Source organism: Schistocerca gregaria, chromosome 1 (assembly GCF_023897955.1).
Source record: "Schistocerca gregaria isolate iqSchGreg1 chromosome 1, iqSchGreg1.2, whole genome shotgun sequence".
Classification (NCBI taxonomy): domain Eukaryota; kingdom Metazoa; phylum Arthropoda; class Insecta; order Orthoptera; family Acrididae; genus Schistocerca; species Schistocerca gregaria.
In genome coordinates this window covers 280,371,894-280,394,149 of record NC_064920.1, presented here as the reverse complement: position 1 = coordinate 280,394,149, position 22,256 = coordinate 280,371,894, and the positions used below count along the sequence as shown (strand labels likewise).

General features: G+C 41.0%; 1 protein-coding gene across 3 annotated transcripts in view; it reads left to right on the top strand.

The window, feature by feature from the left end:
• Positions 1–22,256, top strand: part of LOC126341097 (uncharacterized) — a 201,203-nt gene that overhangs the window by 165,639 nt on the left and 13,308 nt on the right. For all 3 annotated transcript variants that reach the window (XM_050001749.1, XM_050001750.1, XM_050001751.1), the window contains 2 exons: positions 12,080–12,272; positions 21,869–22,058. In XM_050001749.1, the coding sequence (XP_049857706.1) occupies positions 21,897–22,058 (162 nt within the window). In that variant the 5' untranslated portion in view covers positions 12,080–12,272; positions 21,869–21,896. The remainder of the gene's footprint in view (positions 1–12,079; positions 12,273–21,868; positions 22,059–22,256) is intronic.

Here is a 22,256-nt window from a genome sequence, read left to right as displayed (position 1 = left end):
ATGCTAGCTAGCTGATACTGCATTTTGTACATTTATGACAAAGTTGTGTGCTTCATTCAGGAGCCTGAAGATGATTTAATGCAGCACAGAAATCAACTGCAAATTGAATGAGACCTCTAAATACAATTGAAGGCGTCACCCCATCTACACGAAGACGTAGTAACAGCTGTTATGTATGTAGAATACTTGCGCAAGCTGATTTCAAAACCGCAAGTCCACCCTTGCTGGCAGCAGGAGCTTGGAGGAAGCTGGTTTTTCAGACCATTTTGAGGCTGACAGGTGTGACTGTTTTTCCAAAGCCGAAGAGTGATTGTAGCCGCAGCCTTCGTGCTGCACTCGGGGGGCAAATTAGCAGCTGGGAGTGACCTTCGCTCCGCCACTGGCTGGCGCGTTGTGTGGCTATTTATTTGTCCCGTCGCATGTTCAGTGGCGCGCTGCACGCTTGCTGTGTTGCTATCCAAGAGTGAAGTAGGTTTCAAACCAACCGTGAAACAGCTTTGAACGCTAGACTTCAGATAGTTCTCAAGAACGACGCGTGCGTTCTCTGCGGCGTTGCATGGGAAGCAGCACACGTTCCGGCCCGTTACTGCGACGATGTGGCATGTGTCGCATAGATGGTAACCGAGAATAGAATAGTCGAGAAAGAAGTCTGCGCTCAGGGTATGTTCTACAATTCTACAACACATGTACGTCCAAGAGATCGGACAGTAGTTGTCCGTATCAGTTGTTCAAGACAGCTGCGGTTTATCATGGTTAAAATGGGAAGAAACTCAGCAGCAAGTTCTGTATAGTATCTGACAGGGATCTCATCGGGCGCTGGATCCACGTTTGTCATTCACTTGAAACTGCCTTGCATGTTAAATCTGTGTCAGACACTGTTCAATGACGTATCCGAGCACGGCATGGGATACTGCCTTCCAGCTTCACTTCTGCCAGTACCTCATCTGCTGTCTTCCTAACGCCACAGGAGCTCTCCTGCGAAGATGAGTGATACATTTCGAGAACGAATTTTCTATCTACATAGGATGTGAAGTTTGGAAGGTAGGAAATGAAGTACTTGCAGAAATAAAGCTGTGGGGGCGAGTCGTGAGCCGTTTTGGGATAGTGCAGTTGGTGGAGCATTTGCTCGTGGAAGGAAAAGGTCCCAGGTTCGAGACCAGATTCGTCATACGATTCCTTTTTGTCAGGAAGTTTCAAACCAGCGCGCGCACACCGCTGCAGAGTGAAATATATAACTGATCTCATCCAGTGCAGCAACACGTAAACTGAGGCAGTACAACTGTACCTTCCTTTCCAAAGGGAGAGTTAAGAACGCAGTTCAATTTTCTCTTTTCTTTTTTTACCCTCATTCCAGCTCTTGCATCATCCATGTTCGCCTAGGCAATAACTTTGTTGCCATACGTATAACGCAAATTTCTTAATTTGCCTCAGAACGAAAACATGTAGCTTATAACTACCCTAGCATTAAAAATCAATTAAATATGTGTTATTTTTATTGCATATCATGAAATACTGGTACTAGGAAGTGTCACACCGTCATATAAACGTATTTGGTGTCTCAGAATTCTCTCCAAATTGATTCACATCTACTTCTGCATGATTACTGTACAAGATAAAACTAAAGTGTTCAGCAGAGGGTTATTATAACCACTTTCAGACTTCATGTCGACTGTTCCATTCTCGAATAGAAGTTCCTGAAAAATAAGTACCTAAATATTGGCGACGGTCAGTGCTCCCTAAATAGGCGGAAGTCAACAAAATATTTTGAAAATGGTTCAAATGGCTCTGAGCACTATGGGACTTAACATCTGTGGTCATCAGTCCCCTAGAACTTAAAACTACTTAAACCTCACCAATCTAAGGACATCACACACATCCATGTCCGAGGCAGGATTCGAACCTGCGACCGTAGCAGTCGAGCGGTTCCGGACTGAGGGCCTAGAAACGCTAGACCACCGCGGGCGGCAAAATATTTTGACAGGAGGAAAAAGCTGTTAATATCACCACAACGAAAAACACCTTTGTTTTAATGACTGTCAGACTTTGTGTGATGTTAGCAGTTAAAATTGTTTGTAACTGTAATCCCTCGGTATTTAATTGAATCGAAAACCATTAAATTTGTGTTATTTATCGTGTAACCGTAATTTAATATACGTGTGGACCTTACACTTTTTATTGTTCAGAGTTAGTTGCCACTTTCACACTACGCAGATATCTTATTTAAATCGTTTTACCTTTAGATTGTAAATGACAGTATTATTCTAAGAGTCTAAAAGAGCTATTCAGATTGTATCCTAAAACATAATATATTAAGAACAGCAAAGGGCCTGTATTACGACTTTGAGGGCCCCAGATATCACTGAAGTTTCGCCAGATGGCCCGTCCCTGACAGGAAATGCCAGAATGTTTCCTCTGAAAAGGATACAAGCGATTTTCTTTCCCGACGTTGCCTGTGTCCCCGAGGACCTCATATCGAAAGAACGTTAAAACGTACTCTTACTTCTTTCCTTTATTTTGCAGAATCTGGCTTCCAAGAAAACAAGAGGTGGCGGCATTCGTTTTGAGCAGCAGTTTGTGTCCGAAAGCCCTGAAACCATTTCTCTCCAAGGCGTCTTATATTCTTTCCATATCTACATCTACATCTACATGATTACTCTGCAATTCACATTTAAGTGCTTGGCAGAGGGTTCATCGAACCACAATCATACTATCTCTCTACTATTCCACTCCCGAACAGCGAGCGGGAAAAACGAACACCTAAACCTTTCTGTTCGAGCTCTGATTTCTCTTATTTTATTTTGATGATCATTCCTACCTATGTAGGTTGGGCTCAACAAAATATTTTCGCATTCGGAAGAGAAAGTTGGTGACTGAAATTTCGTAAAAAGGTCTCGCCGCGACGAAAAACGTCTATGCTGTAAAGACTTCCATCCCAACTCGTGTATCATATCTGCCACACTCTCTCCCCTATAACGTGATAATACAAAACGAGCTGCCCTTTTTTGCACCCTTTCGATGTCCTCCGTCAATCCCACCTGGTAAGGATCCCACACCGCGCAGCAATATTCTAACAGAGGACGAACGAGTGTAGTGTAAGCTGTCTCTTTAGTGGACTTGTTGCATCTTCTAAGTGTCCTGCCAATGAAACGCAACCTTTGGCTCGCCTTCCCGACAATATTATCTATGTGGTCCTTCCAACTGAAGTTGTTCGTAATTTTAACACCCAGGTACTTAGTTGAATTGACAGCCTTGAGAATTGTACTATTTATCGAGTAATCGAATTCCAACGGATTTCTTTTGGAACTCATGTGGATCATCTCACACTTTTCGTTATTTAGCGTCAACTGCCACCTGACACACCATACAGCAATTTTTCTAAATCGCTTTGCAACTGATACTGGTCTTCGGATGACCTTACTAGACGGTAAATTACAGCATCATCTGCGAACAGTCTAAGAGAACTGCTAAGATTGTCACCCAGGTCATTTATATAGATCAGGAACAGTAGAGGTCCCAGGACGCTTCCGTGGGGAACACCTGATACTCGTATCACTTCAGTTTTACTCGATGATTTGCCGTCTATTACTACGAACTGCGACCTTCCTGACAGGAAATCACGAATCCAGTCGCACAACTGAGACGATACCCCATAGCTCCGCAGCTTGATTAGAATTCGCTTATGAGGAACGGTGTCAAAAGCTTTCCGGAAATCTAGAAATACGGAATCAACTTGAGATCCCCTGTCGATAGCGGCCATTACTTCGTGCGAATAAAGAGTTAGCTGCGTTGCACAAGAGCGATGTTTTCTGAAGCCATGCTGATTACGTGTCAATAGATCGTTCCCTTCGAGGTGATTCATAATGTTTGAATACAGTATATGCTCCAAAACCCTACTGCAAACCGACGTCAATGATATAGGTCTGTAGTTAAATGGATTACTCCTACTACCCTTCTTGAACACTGGTGCGACCTGCGCAATTTTCCAATCTGTAGGTACAGATCTATCGGTGAGCGATCGGTTGTATATGAGTGCTAAGTAGGGAGCTATAGTATCAGCGTAATCTGAAAGGAACCTAATCGGTATACAATCTGGACCTGAAGACTTGCCCGTATCAAGCGATTTGAGTTGCTTCGCAACCCCTAAGGTATCTACTTCTAAGAAACTCATGCTAGCAGATGTTCGTGTTTCAAATTCTGGAATATTCCATTCGTCTTCCCTGGTGAAGGAATTTCGGAAAACTGCGTTCAATAACTCCGCTTTAGCGGCACAGTCGTCGATAAGAGTACCATCGGCACTGCGCAGCGAAGGTATTGACTGCGTCTTGCCGCTTGTGTACTTTACATACGACCAGAATTTCTTCGGATTTTCTACCAAATTTCGAGACAATGTTTCGTTGTGGAACCTATTAAAGGCATCTCGCATCGAAGTACGTGCCAAATTTCGCGCGTCTGTAAATTTTAGCCCATCTTCGGGATTTCGCGTTCTTCTGAACTTCGCATGCTTTTTCCGTTGCCTCTGCAACAGCGTCGACCTTTTTTGTGTACCACGGGGGATCCGTTCCATCTCTTACCAATTTATGAGGTATGAATATCTCAATTGCTGTTGCTACTATATCTTTGAATTTGAGCCACATCTCGTCTACATTCGCATAGTCAGTTCGGAAGGAATGGAAATTTTCTTTTAGGAAGGCTTCTAGTGGCACTTTATCCGCTTTTTTAAATAAAATTATTTTGCGTTTGTTTCTGATGGATTTGGAAGAAATGGTACTGAGCCTAGCTACAATGACCTTGTGATCACTAATCCCTGTATCAGTCATGATGCTCTCTATCAGCTCTGGATTGTTTGTGGCTAAGAGGTCAAGTGTGCAGCAGAATACATAATAGGGGCCTGACAAGCAAGAGAGAGATGCTGATAGAGGCTTTATTCTGGCCGATAGGCGCATCCGAAAGTTTGAATCTTTAAGATACGTTGGCTCTGAAGGGCGAAATGTCGGGTAAGAGATCCGGACAGAGATGTACGTAAGTAGGAATCAACATATCCGAACTTTTTATTTTCCTTCAATATCCGTCACAATTGCGATAATAGGTTTTCCATGTGATGGCTTTGAGCATCACGTCCATTTTCAAACCAAATTCGTAATGAATATTTGGTTGAAACTTCCTGGCAGATTAAAACTGTGTGCCCGACCGAGACTCGAACTCGGGACCTTTGCCTTTCGCGGGCAAGTGCTCTACCATCAGAGCTACCGAAGCACGACTCACGCCCGGTACTCACAGCTTTACTTCTGCTAGTATCCGTCTCCTACCTTCCAAACTTTACAGAAGCTCTCCTGCGAACCTTGCAGAACTAGCACTCCCGAAAGAAAGGATATTGCGGAGACATGGCTTAGCCACAGCCTGGGGGACGTTTCCAGAATGAGATTTTCACTCTGCAGCGGAGTGTGCGCTGATATGAAACTTCCTGGCAGATTGCTAAGCCTCCGCTGCAGAGTGAAAATCTCATTCTGAATATTTGGTTACTCCCATGTACGTTGTTGAGAACTGTTTAATTACTGTTACATTGAGGCCAAGTTTGAAAATGGACGCTGTGGTCCGAAACGAGTCACTACAAAAAAAATGACTTATCGCAACTCATGCGGATATTGAAAGAAAATAAAGATTTGATAACACAAGTTGCTAGTCCTGTCCTCCCTCAGTATGTTGGAATTCTTACAACCGGACTTTGAACAAGCCTATAACGAAAGAGCGAGATGGTAACCCATCCCAGAAGCTGTTTTCCAACAGCACTCGAAGATCTCATTTACACCAAGATTGTTCCTCGAAATTCTTTATAAGTGACACTTGTAGTTTCTGCTTTGAGAGTAAAATAAAGCACTCACAAATTACTCTAAATTTGTTACATCGTTACTACAGTACAAGAAACGTTTACTTGCCGCCACTTCAGATATTGTAAATACGATACGTAATACCAAGTTGTTCCTAAATGTTAGAATACAGAAGGAATGAACGTTGTGTGCATCTCAGCCCTGGTCATGAGTAAAAAAGGTGTAGCAAGTATTATTAGCGAACAATAACTTCGTACCGTCTCCACTTCCCACACATGTTCCCGTAAGGCATCGTGCAATCTGCATTTCAAATGCCAATACGTAAATACTTGGTCAACACACTGTATCTCGACGGAAGGCTGTCAGCTGCAAGATGTCAGCGTAGTTGCCTTCATTTAATGTCACTTTGCACTGAAAATCAGTCAGCAACTCACGGGGATGCACAGGTGGCTAGTAGAATAATGGTAATACTGGGTGAAGATGATTAATTCGATGTTGTGCGTTTAATAATTTGCTGTAATCATACTTAACAGTACGAATAACGAGGTAAATGTAAGCTTTCGAATAAAGAGGTAAATGTAAGCTTTCGCCCAGACTAGCACGTGACCACTTCCAGAAAATATTCGCCTCAAACATTAAGTAAGAATATAAGGCAGACAATACCAGAGGTTCTATTGTCTCTTCGGAATCATGTAGCTAGCTGATCCGAAATGAAATCTGTTGTCACTTTTATATTTAGAACTTAGTTTTCAACGATTGTTCCACGAAATCACTTCATTAATCGATATTAACATGATTTTCCACATAACCAGACCGAGTAAAGTATGTTCCCCAAGGATAGCGGTACATTTCGGAACAACTGGGTGCACAGGATGCGCCTGTCCCCTAAAAATGATAGTATTCATACGTTGAACATTTTGTACAGTGATCTGAACAAGTAACTCAGAGTGAAAGTAGTATAACAAAATGTTATGTTCAGATGCATAACTCATCACTTTTAGAGCTTCCCCCCCCCCCCCCCCCCCACACACACACACACACACACACACACACACACACACACACACGCACGCGTGCGCGATTTTACTCAACCACTTGTTATCGCTCTTTGCCAGTCTCACTTAACAGTTTTCCGGATGCGCGATTGCCTGAAAGAAAACAGAGAAGCAGCATGCAGGAACGCTATTAACGTAAAATACATTATATGTATTATGAAACGAAGTGGCAGGCCAGCGAATAATGTACATACCTCAGTGATGTAGAAACTGGACAAGCCTATTCTTCCTTCTGCACCTAATGTTTTATGTTCTTTATTTCTACAGGCAATTCTTGACGATTGTTATAAGTATATGTAGCATATTTTTCTGATACACGGTCTTCGTATGTACTGTACTTCTCTATGGTAATTATTTTACATCCGGTGTGATAATTGGCTGTTAAATGGTGAAAAATCTCTAATTGATTTAAAACCAAATTTAAGACAAAATTTTGTTTTTTAAGAATGTTCCTGAGGCATTCCTTATTGACAATCGTTTTCATTATTCTTAGTGCTCGTTTTTTAATAATAAATGATAGTTTCGCAAAACTTGCATTTATCCAGAACAACACACCCCATACTGTGTGAATTTGTACTGTAATCACATAACACTGTTTCATTGTTACAGCAGGGTCGCCGAAATGCAAAAGCCGCTAAATGCATCATTTTCCATTTTGAGTTGAACGCACTACTATACAGATATTTTTTTTAGCGCCAATATGATGGAATAGGTTTCAGGGTGCAAAACCCGCTGTAAACCGTTGAAAATGGATGTAGAAAATCGTGTGCGGTTGCAAAATCATGTTGTCTTCGGGAGCAAAAACCGCCAAGTTCAACAGGCGGTCGCCATGCCATGTCATGTCCGGATGCAAAGCACGCCAACCTCCATCAGACTTACCAATCTAGGTCTTCAAACCTAAATTACAGTTTGTTAGGAGTAGAAGGGATATTTTTCTTATTCATAATTAGGTTGGTTGCGCTGTAGCAAACGCGTATGCAACAATGAAGCTCCTCGCTGCCGAAGCATTGTCGAAATATACGGCGGTAAAAACAGCTGATCATCAGGCTACGTGTTGACTTCTTTGCATGAGTTATTTTAAGAAAATGAGTAATTTTGTGGACGGTATACAAAGTAAGTTAATCCATTATTCATACAATGCGGAAAAAGTTTGAATTTTTCGGCTACCTACACTACTGGCCATTAAAATTGCTACACCAAGAAGAAATGCAGATGATAAACGGGTATTCATTGGACAAATATATTATAATAGAACTGACATGAGATACATTTTCACGCAATCTGGATGCATAGATCCTGAGAAATCAATACCCAGAACAATCACTTCTGGCCGCAATAACGGCCTTGATACGCCTGGGCATTGAGTCAAGCAGAGCTTGGATGACGTGTACAGGTACAGCTGCCCATGCAGCTTCAGCACTATACCACAGTTCATCAAGAGTAGGGACTGGCGTATTGTGTCGAGACAGTTGCTCGGTCACCATTGACCAGACGTTTTCAATTGGTGGGAGATCTGGAGAATGTGCTGGCCAGGGCAGCAGTCGAACATTTTCTGTATCCAGAAAATCAATTAAATATGTGTTATTTTCATTGCATGTCATGAAATACTGGTACTAGGAAGTGTCACATCGTCATATAAACGTATTAGGTGTCTCAGAATTATCTCCAAATTGATTCACATCTACTTCTGCGTGATTACTGTACAAGATAACTCTGAAGTGTTTAGCAGAGGGTTATTATAACCACTTTTAGACTACATGTCGACTGTTCCATTATCGAATAGAAGTTCCTGAAAAATAAATACCTAAATATTGGCGACGGTCAGTGCTCCCTAAATAGGCGGAAGTCAAAAAAAAATTGAAAATGGTTCAAATGGCTCTGAGCACTATGGGACTTAACATCTATGGTCATCAGTCCCCTAGAACTTAGAACTGCTTAAACCTAACTAACCTAAGGACATCACACACATCCATGACGGAGGCAGGATTCTAACCTGCGACCGTAGCAGTCTCGCGGTTCCGGACTGAGCGCCTAGAACCGCTTTTTTTTTTTTTTTGTTTTTTTTTTGCGTATGCTAATAGTTCAGCCATTGCCAACGAAATAGTAGCTGTATGAAGTACATGGGTCAGCTACTAAAGCCGCTTAGAAATTATATTTATATATACTGAGTGGTAATCACTGAACACACTTAAAAGAACAGGAATATTCTAATTACTTATCATGGAAGCTTGTTTTCATAGTTAGCCTTTGTGATATCACATATTTCGTTTTTCCTCTGATTGCAATATGTTTTAAGAAATCTTATGTCTATTTGTTTTTGCAAAACGTATGCAGTGCAGTATTAGTAAAATGGAAGAAAAATAAAGTGTTCTAATATATTCAGTATTAACTGGATAAAATCTCTAATTTTTTGTTGTTACACATGGAAAAGACAATATGAATAAGCCATTTTCATGTTCTGGAAGTTCTTACATTATTTTAATCCTTCAGATACTATATAGTACGATTGATTGTGAGAGAGTAATTTCAAGGGAAAAGTATGATGAAAGTATAGGTTGTGTGTTTTAGGTAGTTTTCTAAATCTTAATTTCTATGATAAACATAAAAACCAAAACAAAAAAATCACTGTTAGCAGCAGCATAATCAAGCCGGGTTTTGTAGTTTGCGGGCGTGGTCCACGTGGGATGTGAAGCACGGACCCCACGGGGGTTCCCGGCATGATCCACATGCCAGGGGAGAGGTGGAGGCTAGGGCCAGGGAGTCTGAAAATTCCAGCGCCGGACGGGGATTGAACCCCGGCCCGTCTGGGGCGTTGCAGACTGTAACCGCTTTTTTTTTTTACTTTTATTCCCTTTTATTTTTATACAAATGTATAAAAGGAAGGCCGTTCCTCTTCGGCTACATAAACAGAATAATAGGAAGTCGTCCCGTTACGACAAAGGATGCTCCATACTATAGCCCGCTGCGAATTTTTCGGTGACTGTCTTCTCGTTGCTGTGTTGTTTCCGCTGTTTGTTCAAATCTCATAAAAAAATGGAAATGGGAAGAGGTGCTATGGTTATCATCTCATGTCATCGATAATCCAGCTGCGAGGCGGATTATGGAATGCGCTCCAAAGGAAATTAGAAAAATATTGCCTCTATTTAGGGTTCTTGACGATCGCACAATGTCGTTCGTTGAGGTAATACCAAAAATCGGGTACTGTCTTTTCGCCATTACCGAAGAGGTAGTGAACAGCGTGGCCGCTGATCCACGTCACAGAGTTCGTTTTGCTCTTGGGAAATAAATCTTATCGGGGAAAAGAAGTGATCGGATAGTTATCCTGTCAGGAGTCGTGCGTGTGAGAAAAGCCAATATCTGACGTACCAAATACCATACGTCCTTTGCCGACCCGCATTCGAAACGATGTTCATCTAATTTTTCTTTATTTTCTTTAAAATTCCGTTCCGCCCAGCGTGGGGCTCGAACTCACGCCATTGGGATTAAGAGTCTCACGCTCTACCGAAAAACTGTGTGCCCATGTGTTCGTTGCATCTGCTCGGGGCGGACGTCGTAAGACATCCATTTATGTTCGTTGTTGATCGTTTGACTCAGTTTTTTTTTATTACAGAGGGCGCGTAACCCTCTGACCGAACACGCTGAGCTACCGTGCCGGCTATCTTATTACCCTCCTGAACCCACCGATTCCATATTCTGCTAACAGTCATCGGATCTCGACAAACGCGAGCGGCAATGTCGCCATACGAAAAACCGTAATCGCGATAGGCTACAATCCGACCTTTATCAAAGTCGGATACGTGATGGTATGCGTTTGTTCTCCTTACACGAGGCATCACAACAACGTTTCAGCAGGCAACGCCGGTCAACTGCTGTTTGTGTATGAGAAATCGGTTGGAAACTTTCCTCATGTCAGCACATTGTAGGTGTTGCCACCGGCGCCAACCTTGTGTGAATACTCTGAAAAGCTAATCATTTGCATATCACAGCATCTTCTTCCTGTCGGTTAAATTTCGCGTCTGTAGCACGTCACCTTCGTGGTGTAGCAATTTTAATGGCCAGTAGTGTATCTCGCCTACGAAATACTAGAAATCTGAAACAACTTTTTGACTGCTTCTGGAACAGTGAAACCAGAAACAACTGGTTTAAAGAAGTACAATTTTGTAGAATTTTGAGACGTCTCTTCGAAATGAAACGTATTCTGTTTATATTCGCAATAATTAAATTCCATCCTTCTGTCACTCCTAACAGATCAGCGAATGTTTGTTTCGTAATTGAATCGATATGCTTGTAAAACTTTCTAACTGCATAAACGGTGCAAAAACCGCTAAGTCAATCTTTCACTTCAGATTTTAACATGTAAAACTTAATCGCAGATTTCAGCTATTAACGCCAAGTAATTATGCATTATCGGCGTTTGCAGCTAGTCTACTCAAGTATTCTTCAGACGTAACAGTAGTTACTTAACCTTTTTCCCGTCTTAAACGATCATCTAACCAAACTACTAGGAATTTCATGTAAGAAATTTGTTCAGTGCTGCAGCCCCCCACATTATAGGAATTTATGGCTTTCTGCTTTTGTTCTTACGTCTTTAAAGCTAATCCATGTCGTTTTCTTCTCATTTACCACCATGCATTTGTCTGCTAAGTATCTTTCTTCCTCTTCTGTTGGCATAGAGATCTGCTACAGATCAGCTTCGTTGAATTCTTTAATAAAACATACTGGTATCATCTGCGAGCAACACTGAATTAACTTTTCTGTGTACTGAAAAGTACTTCTGTTTATGTTACTTTGGTGGATATGAGAATAACACAAATTGTAAATATCTGAACTTAGCGCAACATTCTTCATTTGCCCTAAGCACACAAAAGGTTCCATCTGGAACAGCACTTAACGGTGCTACCCTCAACGCTAGGCAGTCATTACACTTGGTCGAGCAATAAGAAGGTTTGCTATCCCACTCTGCAGAAGTGTGGGTGTAATTATCAGAATGTTTGGCCAGATTATCACAAACTCACCTAATGTTTCAGAATACGTAACAGACGCCCTAACGGATAAGCATCTTAGCGTTCAAGCTCTTTCCTGGAGTAAGGGTGACTTGACTGGACCACATCATTCACCATTCACATGTTTTGCCGTCTGATGACATTCGTTTTAGTTTATGTGCACTGATCCGAGACCTCGATTTTCCGTTTGTTCCAGGAAAGGAGGCTGTTGCAGCGGTAACAGCGGTGATGTTAACAACCAGTCGACTTCCGTAGTCGATTCCGACACGACGAGCACCGACCATCTGGAAGCTCGCAATTCCCACAGGAAGTTGACGTCATTTGTAGAAGCACCTACCACACTACAGATAGTCGACACTGGGAGCGGACCGGATTAACCGATTAACACGGTAGGTGGTAGCGCAATCTATAAGACAGTACTGAAAAGCCCCACCATGAAAAAACCCACCAACGCTGCTAATTACTATTGTTGGAAAGAATTTTAAAAATCACTGTCGTTGCTTAGAAACAGTCGCTGATTTTTTCGAAATTTGCTTATTAACTGCCATGACGCGGTTTGGGTTTAACCCATCATCTGATGAGCTGTAACAGACAGACAGCAGTAACAGACGTTATGATACAAATTTTTCAGTTCTTTGGTCTAGTGTTATTTCATCCCTCCAACCCCTCTCCCGCTCCTATGGACAGCGGCGGGCTCACAGGGATGCAATTTGCCTCTTTTCAGCCACACGAGATTAAAATTAAAAAAACAAGTATTATAAAAAGTGAACGTGGCGGTTGACAAATGTGAACGTATTACACAATAAAAAGACCGATCGTCAGTTGCACAAGTTAAATATAAAAGGTTGATTTGCGGGCTAATTGAAATATAGAAACAGATGAATAGAAAATGAGTGTCGTGCACGAATATATAAAAACAGATAGACCATCAAATAAAGTAAAACGGAAAGGCCGATTTGTTGACTGATTAAGCGGGCCAGAGTGGCCGAGCGGTTCTAGGCGCTACAGTCTGGAACCGCGCGACCGCTACGGTCGCAGGTTCGAATCCTGCCTCGGGCATGGATGTGTGTGATGTCCTTAGGTTAGTTAGGTTTAAGTAGTTCTAAGTTTTAGGGGACTGGCGACCTCAGAAGTTAAGTCCCATAGTGCTCGGAGCTATTGAACCATTTTTTTGTTGACTGATTAAAATACTCAGATGAGTGAAGAGACGAATGGATGTCCACTATCAGGAGTAAGGGTATCACGGGAACGTAGCATTTTAAAGTAGTGGTTAGGAGGGGGTTTGTGATGGTTGATGTTTGTAGGAGGGAAGAGCCAAGACTTTAAAAGTTGGTGGAGAGGACTGGAGGAGAAGGAAGCGCTGACAAGAGATGGGTATTTTACAGAAACGAACATTTCTCCTAAGTCAGTTCTAAACGAACAATATTCAAGAACAAAACTTTTTGGTACAGAATTCATACAATTTTAGATTCAAATACATGAGACTGTTTTTGACGTCATACTGTCATAAGTAGTATACAGAATAACAAGTAGCGCTATTAGTTACATATTTAAACTGTTTCCAAATAGCGTAGAGCAACTGCCAGAGCCTCCGCATGTGGAAGGAGGAAGGCTGGGTCACAAAAGGTGGCGTGTGTCGGTGCACGTTTAAAAAGCGCCGCACAGATATATGATCATTGTAAGTACAGTATCACATCTAAATTTTTAAGGCACGACTGCCGAAGGTGCATGTCAGTATACAAAAATTTTAAAAATTGCTTGCCCACACATGCGTGAAAAATCCCATCCTATTTATAAAAATTTCAAGTGACACGTTATATAAATCAAGCATATAAAGATGTATACGAGGCTTTTTGTTTGTATACATACGTATACAACTGGAATCTGTTACAGTGCAAACTGGCTATGTAACTTGGCATAATCATATTTTCATTTTTATGACAAAATTAAATTTCATGGGTCGTTGCTCATTCGACCAATTGCAAATACGTACAACAGTAGTTACAAAAATTAATTCTCACTTTCAATTCCATAATAGAACAAAGGTGAAACTACGAACGCGCCGCATTTAAACGTCAGTGCAGTCGTACAAGGAACACTAAACGTCTTGAATGCAACTTGGTTATATACTTCATAACAACATGTCACAAACAAACAAAAATTATTATTTGCTTATTTTTGGTGCACCAGAGAAATAATAAATTTTTATATTTGGTACAAACAGTCGGCATACAGACAGATACAATGTCCCAGATTTTTGTTACCCAGGCTGCCACGTAATTGTTACTCGATTAGTAGAGTTACCGAAAAAAGTGTTTGGCGCACATATTTTGATTGAAACATTGATATCACATTTGCAACCTTCTTATCGTGACATGGAACCTCTTCGCATGGAAAACAATGTACAAGAACTCCTGGACAGTTTAATTGTAAAGGAATTTGTCACTGCAGATCGATCAGTTCCATCTGCGCTTGTACAGGTCCGTTTTCAACTGAAGTGGCAAACGCTCTCGAAACCAGCTCAAAAATAGATGGAGAACATATAGAAAACTCTTCAATAGGTTTGTTTGTAAATAACTAATCTGCTACCAGTCACGATTTTCTTTATTTTATTTTTCGCACCACGATTTTTGGTAAATGATTCCCATTTTCAAGTGAGATTTTTGTGTTTATGTCATTCCTGTTTGATGTTGAGGTTTGAGATTCTGCTTCATTTGTTTGACTTTAATGCAATATATAAGAAAACACGCGAATTTTAGTTGGTTTTCGATCCTTTTGTGAAGTTAGTGGCGAAATTAAGAATAATTTGTACTTACAGTTTCCTTATGGTCCATTTGTGCAGAGTCTCTCACACACACTAAACATCACACACAACTTGTTGTACACTTTCAAACATCCAAAACATTTTACATAAACAAAAGTTACACAGATGTTTATATAAGTAGTCAACAGAGATGACATTATACGTCTTCCACAGAGGTTATTTTTGTACAGAGGTTATTTACCTTCACAATTTGGATCATAATTTACTTACGTCTATTTTCCAGTTGTGCTTATTTCTATGTGTTACTATCTTTATTTAAGTATACTACCAAAAAATCTGAAGAGGTTATTTACCTTCACAATTTGGATCATAATTTACTTACGTCTATTTTCCATTTGTGCTTATTTCTATGTGTTACTATCTTTATTTAAGTATACTACCAAAAAATCTGAAGAAATTCACTGATTCACTTTCAAGGTTTTCGTTTAATATTTTATCTTCATATTTTCTGTAGTGTGAAAAATATCTCCAGTTCTTCTAGCAAATCCATTTTATGTCCTTTATTTAGTCGGTGGAGTACTTTGACATTAAGCTCTATTCTTCCAAATGGGTGCCTGTGTTGTGTATGTGTTGCTATGGCTGATGTAGTGTGTCTGTTGTGTGTGTAGGCTTTCGTGTGCTCTGTGTACCTGGTGTTGATATTTCGGCCTGTTTGTCCTAGGTAGAACATGGAGCATTCCTGGGATGTGACATTGTACATTCCAGAGTCTGTGTATGGATCATGCTTACACTTTATATTGTGTATTAGTTTTTGTTGTAGTTTATTAGATGTAGAAAAGCCAATTTTTACTTTCGTTGACACAATCCTAGACAAACTGAAGAAAGACCCAGGTACATATGGCACCACAGAAGAAAGAGAAAAAACAAATGTATGTCTAGTATACCATACATTGGGTTTACAACCCTTGTAATTTTTAACAGAAATAAATTTACTATTTTGTTAGTGCCAAACAAAGGAATACAAATAGGAAGAGGATTGAAAGTAAATTCGCCAGAATTTGAGCTGCTCTGTACCCTAAGTTGGTTTACAACAACAGGACGAGTATGTACATCCCAAAAATCTGTTAAAAAAAACTGTGTTTGCCGTTTCATTTGTGCGTTCGCTTCCCATGTTGGACTGCTGCAGACACAATAATTACCGGATGCAGCGTTCCTCTATTTTTCGTGTTTCCTCCTGTCGGGCGCGTTGTCACCAGATAAACATCATTGCAATTACAGGCAGGAGCTCGTGTTTGCTGTTTTTTTCCCCATATGTCTCTTTCAGACGATTGCCTATTGCAATTATTACGCGATTTGAAGGCGTAAACTTAAATCTGACATTTTAATTGATCATCCAGTTGTCCTTCGTTTGAACAGATATCTTACGAAACCATGCGATCTACACGTACAGTACAAAGCGGCATTCTCCATATGAGAGGAGTTGTTTACTAACTACTGTTCATTAGGAGAATGTGTAGCACCACACAGAGATCCCCTGTGCCAGGCCGTAAAGGAGATGCTTCTTTTCCATTTCCATTCTGCAACCAATGCACGACCAATCAGTTTAAATATTTAGGCTACTTAAACTAGTAATGGTATTCGAAGATCGTTTCCGCTGCAGATTGTGATTCGTTAAGCATATAAACATATCTTATGCCGGCCGCGATGGTCTCGCGGTTAAGGCGCTCAGTCCGGAACCACGTGACTGCTACGGTCGCAGGTTCGAATCCTGCCTCGGGCATGGATATGTGTGATGTCCTTAGGTTAGTTAGGTTTAAGTAGTTCTAAGTTCTAGGGGACTGATGACCACAGATGTTAAGTCCCATAGCGCTCAGAGCCATTTGAACCATACCTTATGCAGCGACCTGAATTCAAAAGTTACCGAGGAAGTTAACTCCAGCCCCGAATGCTTCTATTGTAGTGTTTCGTTTTCTAAGTGTATCGTGCAGATAACTGTGATTTATGGATGATTGTGGTAATGGGGGGAGGAGGAGGAGGGTGAAACCCGGCATCAGTGGTAGACAAGTTTCTTGAGAACAAATATAGACAGTCACATTTCACGTTCAATTTTAGAGCAAATTAATGTGGCATTTTTGGAGTGGTATGTTTTTCGTTCTAGACTAAGACCTAAAGTAACGTGCAATATTCCTCATATTAACAGTGCTTTACTTTCGGGTAAAATATTCCGGAGGTAAAATAGTCCCCCATTCGGATCTCCGGGCGGGGACTACTCAGCAGGACGTAGTTATCAGGAGAAAGAAAACTGGCGTTCTACGGATCAGAGCGTGGAATGTCAGATCCCTTAATCGGGCAGGTAGGTTAGAAAATTTAAAAAGGGAAATGGATAGGTTAAAGTCAGATATAGTAGCAATTAGTGAAGTTCGGTGGCAGGAGGAATAAGACTTTTGGTCAGGTGAATACAGGGCTATAAATGCCAAATCAAATAGGGGTAATGCAGGAGTAGATTTAATAATGAATAAAAAATAGGAGTGCGTGTAAGCTAATACAAACAGCATAGTGAACGCATTACTGTGGCCAGGATAGACACGAAGCCCACACCTACTACAGTAGTAAAAGTTTATATGCCAACTAGCTCTGCCGATGACTAAGAAATTGATTAAATATATGATGAGATAAATGAAATTATTCAGATAGTGAAGGGAGACGAAAATTTAATAGTAATGGGTGACTGGACTTCGAGAGTAGGACAAGGGAGAGAAGGAAACATAGTAGGTGAATATGTGGGGCTAAGAAATGAGAGGAAGCCGTCTGGTAGAAATTTGCACAGAACATACCTTAATTATAGCTAACGCTTGGTTCAAGAATCATAAAAGAAGGTTGTATACATGGAAGAAGCCTGGAGATACTAAAAGGTATCAGATTATATAATGGTAAGACAGAGATTTAGGGTTTTATATTGTAAGACATTTCCAGGGGCAGATGTGGACTCTGACCACAATCTATTTCTTATGAACTGTAGATTAAAACTGAAGAAACTGCAAAAAGGTGGGAATTTAAGGAGATTGGACCTGGATAAACTGACTAAACCATAGGTTGTACAGAGTTTCAGGGAGAGCGTAAATAAAGTAGAAGAAGAATGGGTAGCTTTGAGGGATGAAGTACTGAAGGCAGCAGAGGATCAAGTAGGTAAAAAGACAAGGGCTAGAAGAAATCCTTGGGTAACAGAAGAAATATTGAATTTCATTGATGGAGAAAATATAAAAATGCAGTAAATGAAGCAGGCAAAAAGGAATACAAACGTATCAATAATGAGATCGACATGAAGTGCAAAATGGCTAAGCAGGCATGGCTAGAGGACAAATGTAAGGATGTGGAGGCTTATCTCACGAGGGGTAAGATAGATACTGCCTACAGGGAAATTAGAGACCTTTGGGGAAAAGACAACCAATTGAATGAATATCAAGAGCTCAGATGGAAACCCAGTTCTAAGCAAAGAAGGGAAAGCAGAAAGGTGGAAGGAGTATTTAGAGGGTCTATAAAAGGGCGACGTACTTGAGGACAATATTATGGAATAGGAAGAGAATGTAGATGAAGATGAAATGGGAGATATGATACTGCGTGAAGAGTTTGACAGAGCACTGAAAGACCTGAGTCGAAAGAAGGCCCCGGGAGTAGACAACATTCCATTATAACTACTGACGGCCTTGGCAGAGCCAGTCCTGACAAAACTCTGCCATTTGGTGAGCAATATGTATGAGGCAGGCGAAATACCCTGAGACTTCAAGAAGAATATAATAATTCCAATCCCAAAGTAAGCTGGTGTTGACAGATGTGAAAACTACAGAACTATCAGTTTAATAAGTCAAGGCTGCAAAATACTAACACGAATTCTTTACAGACGAATGGAAAAACTGGTGGTAGCCGACCTCGGGGAAGATCAGTTTTGATTCCGTAGAAATTAAGATTGCAACTATGATTTGAATAAAAATTCATGAACTATGGCGGCCGAAGATTTTTGTTATAATCAGTCACTATTATTATGTCAACTGCACTTCCAAAATATAGCGGAGGAGCAGATGAGGTCCAGGATATACTCGCGAGGACTGCAGGAGGATACAGTTAATGTGATGAATGGGAGCTTGCTTTAAATGTAGAAAAATGTGAGTTAATGCAGATGAGTAGGAAAAACTGTTGCGTGATGTTCGAATACAGCATTGGTAGTGTACAGCATGGCACAGTCAAGTCGATTGAACAAACAGGCGTAACGTTTGCAAAGAGATTTTTAAAATGAACTAGTAAGCGAATGGTCGGCTTCGGTTAATTGAGAGGATTTTAGGAAAGTGTAGCTCATCTGTAAAGCAGACCGCTTACAGAACACTAATGCAACCTACTCTTGATTACTGCTCTAGTGTTTGGGATCCCCACCAGTGTAGAAAGATCGAAGCAATTCAGAGGCCAGACGCTAGATTTGTTACTGGTAGGTTCGAAAAACACTCGAGCATTGCGGAGATGCTTCGTGAACTCATACGGGAATCCCTGGAGGGAAGACGACGCTCTTTTCCCGAAACACTATCGAGAAAAGCAAGAGAACCGGCGTTTGAAGCTGACTGCAGAACGATTCCAGTGCAGCCGGCCGCTGTGGCCGAGCGGGTCTAGGCGCTCCAGTCCGGAACCGCGCTGTGCTACGGTCGCAGGTTTGAATCCTGCCTCGGGCATGGATGTGTGTGCTGTCCTTAGGTTAGTTAGGTTGAGGTTGACCTCAAATGTTAAGTCCCATAGTGCTTAGAGCCATTTGAACCAATTTGATTCTACTGCCGCCAACATACATTTCGCGGACAGCGAAGATAAGAGAATTTAGGGCTCGTACGGGGGCATTTCCCACAGTTGTAATTGCGGGGGGCACAGAAAAGAAAATTGGTAGTATTGGTACGAGGTACCCTTCGCCAAGCGTCGTTCTGTGGCTTGCTGAGTGTGAATGTAGAAATAGATGCAGATGCATAAAAGCGAAAATATCGGCTATGAGCAACCGTATGAGGATGCAGAAGACACATTAAGTATATTCACAGGAATTACTGTCAGTAATGGAGGATAGCACCAAATTATTTAAAATCATAGAAATAGGTCCGGTTTGCTCTTTCTTTAACACCATAACCTGGGAGGCTGAGTACATAATTGCTACGAGGGCGTGCTGAAAACTAATGCCTCCGAATTTATCTGAAAATTCTTAAAGCTTTTTAACTACAACAAACATTATAAACATTCTAAACCCTTGTCCTTCCAGCTCTCTGCCGCTGGAAGACAATTCTAGCGTGTAACATGGCGGAGTGTAACGTAACTATGTCGATGCGTGAGAAATAGCGAGCTCTAATCGAGTTTCGAATAAGAGGAGTTAGTCTACACATGGAACCCACTCTCCTTTTGCGCGGCAGTGCCAAATTACAGAGAATGCTGCGACATCCGCAACAATTCGACGCCTTGGGTTCACTGTCATCGATCATCCTCAAAATCCCGGCTTAGCCCCATCAGATTTTCATCTCTTTCGAAACCGTAAAAGAACACCTTCGATGACTTGTGGTGGTGCTTTCTACGTGTGGGTATTGTTGTCATTTGTTTGTTGTGTAACGTTTTGCGATATTATTGTTCTGCCTGCTTCACAACTGGAAAATTATTTACACCATGGACTCAGTTATGGTGTTTCTCGCAGTTAGTCCGACAAGCTGTTTTCATATCAAAAGACACCACCAACACAAATTGTTCTAGATACACAGCTGCAGTTTGGTTTTGATAATTGTTTTTATTTTTGTGAAAAGTCAATGCTTAGATTCTCCCAATATTCGTTAAGCGGAGATCAAAAAAATCTACTATAGTTACGTTATATGAATATAGTTCAATATTAGAAAAAACTATTACTGCTTCAAAAGAAGAACCGCTAATCAAGAGAAATCTCTTACATTTACAGTTATTTTTATTATTTGTCAAAATATTTATTACGACTCTGGGCCGTTATCATTTAGAACAATGGCGTTGATCTCTGCACTGATGTTCCCCTAGAAAATATGCATAAATTATTTAAGTCACGCACTTCCTGAGTATAGGATCTGTTACAGTAAAACATTAGCTGCACTTTTAAGTGATATTCGATTATAATTAGACTAAATATTACATGAAAGTTCCACATTTTCGTGCCTCGTCACAAAATGGCTTCTTACACAATCAAGAAACAAAAGGGAAGTCTGTCCAATCCTTATTCAAAAGGAACAGAGATTACAATTACATTCGCAGATCATATTAGTTTGTATAGTCTTCGTGCTTTTTCTGCGATAATATTTATTTGATTACGACGTTAGCTTTGTTATATTTGCGAAGTTCTTCAGTATTATTTTTTCACCTTAAGTGGCGTACCGCCACAGACTTCACTTTGTTAGTGATGAAGCGGCACAAGCAAAGGTGATAGGATGGCTCCGTCAATAAAATCACACATTCTACAATGACGGTGTCAATGAGAAATGTATTCGCCCTCAGGCTGACGGACAGAAATAAATATGTAGAGGCTAAGACTAAAGATGTAAAATGTTCATAATTTGTTTTATTTTAAAGGGCTTTAAAAGTCTTCACATAAATTTCGAGGCTTTATGGTAGAGATAATTTCGTCTTTTAAAACATGCAAATTTACTTCTCTTCTGGAATAGCATCAAAGAAACCATTGATTTCAATTTCGCGACGGATTTACTACCGTGGACAGTGTGGCATTTCGTCACGACATGAAGCATTGCAGGAGAGGTTTGAAATATCATTTATCACAGTGATGCACAATTTTGGGATCGGATACCAACAAGAATTAGGACCAGATCCCTCATTAGCGACCTCAGGTGCGGGCTCGACTATAATCACAAAGCGCACAGATCAAATTTTAGAGCTCTTGGGACATTCTTCAAAGAACGTCAGGTACATAACGTCTTACTCTCGACGGTAGAAGACTTCGTAGAAGACTGCTGATATCCAATGGTGGTGTTTGCAAGAAGGAAAGGTTAAAAAAAAAAAAAAACATTGTCTTTACGTAGAAAGGTGAAAACGTACATACAGCGTTGTTTCTCGGAGTGCTGCTAGCCTGTCACGAATTCTCCTTTCATTTCATTATAATTTTCTAGGGCCGAGGGCATTAGTTTCCTCATGCTTCACAGCGCATGCCAATTAAGTTCACATTTCCATTTCTTGTTGCAGGAGTGGTAAAGGGTCCGAGCAGAATACCATGGTGTTCCAATCGGATTTTATGGATGACGAGTACGAGGCGCACAGTATTCAGCTTGACGAGGAGACAGGCGAACATGTGGAGCCGATCCAGTTCACGTTCGTGGAGGGACTAGCCACCACAAACGAGGAGACCGGAGAGCCCGAGGCATTCCGCCTCAAGGTGAGACTCAACAGTCATTACGTATCACTTCGTAGCGAGTATAGCGGCAGGTAAAGCAGCGCAGCTCACAACGTTCTTCATTCACACTTTTGAGGATCCTCGACCTTAATTGTCTTCGCTTGCCTAGGTACTGCAGAACTGTAAGAGTCCCCAAGAAACACACAAATACTATAAACTAAAGAGCCATTTCACTCCACC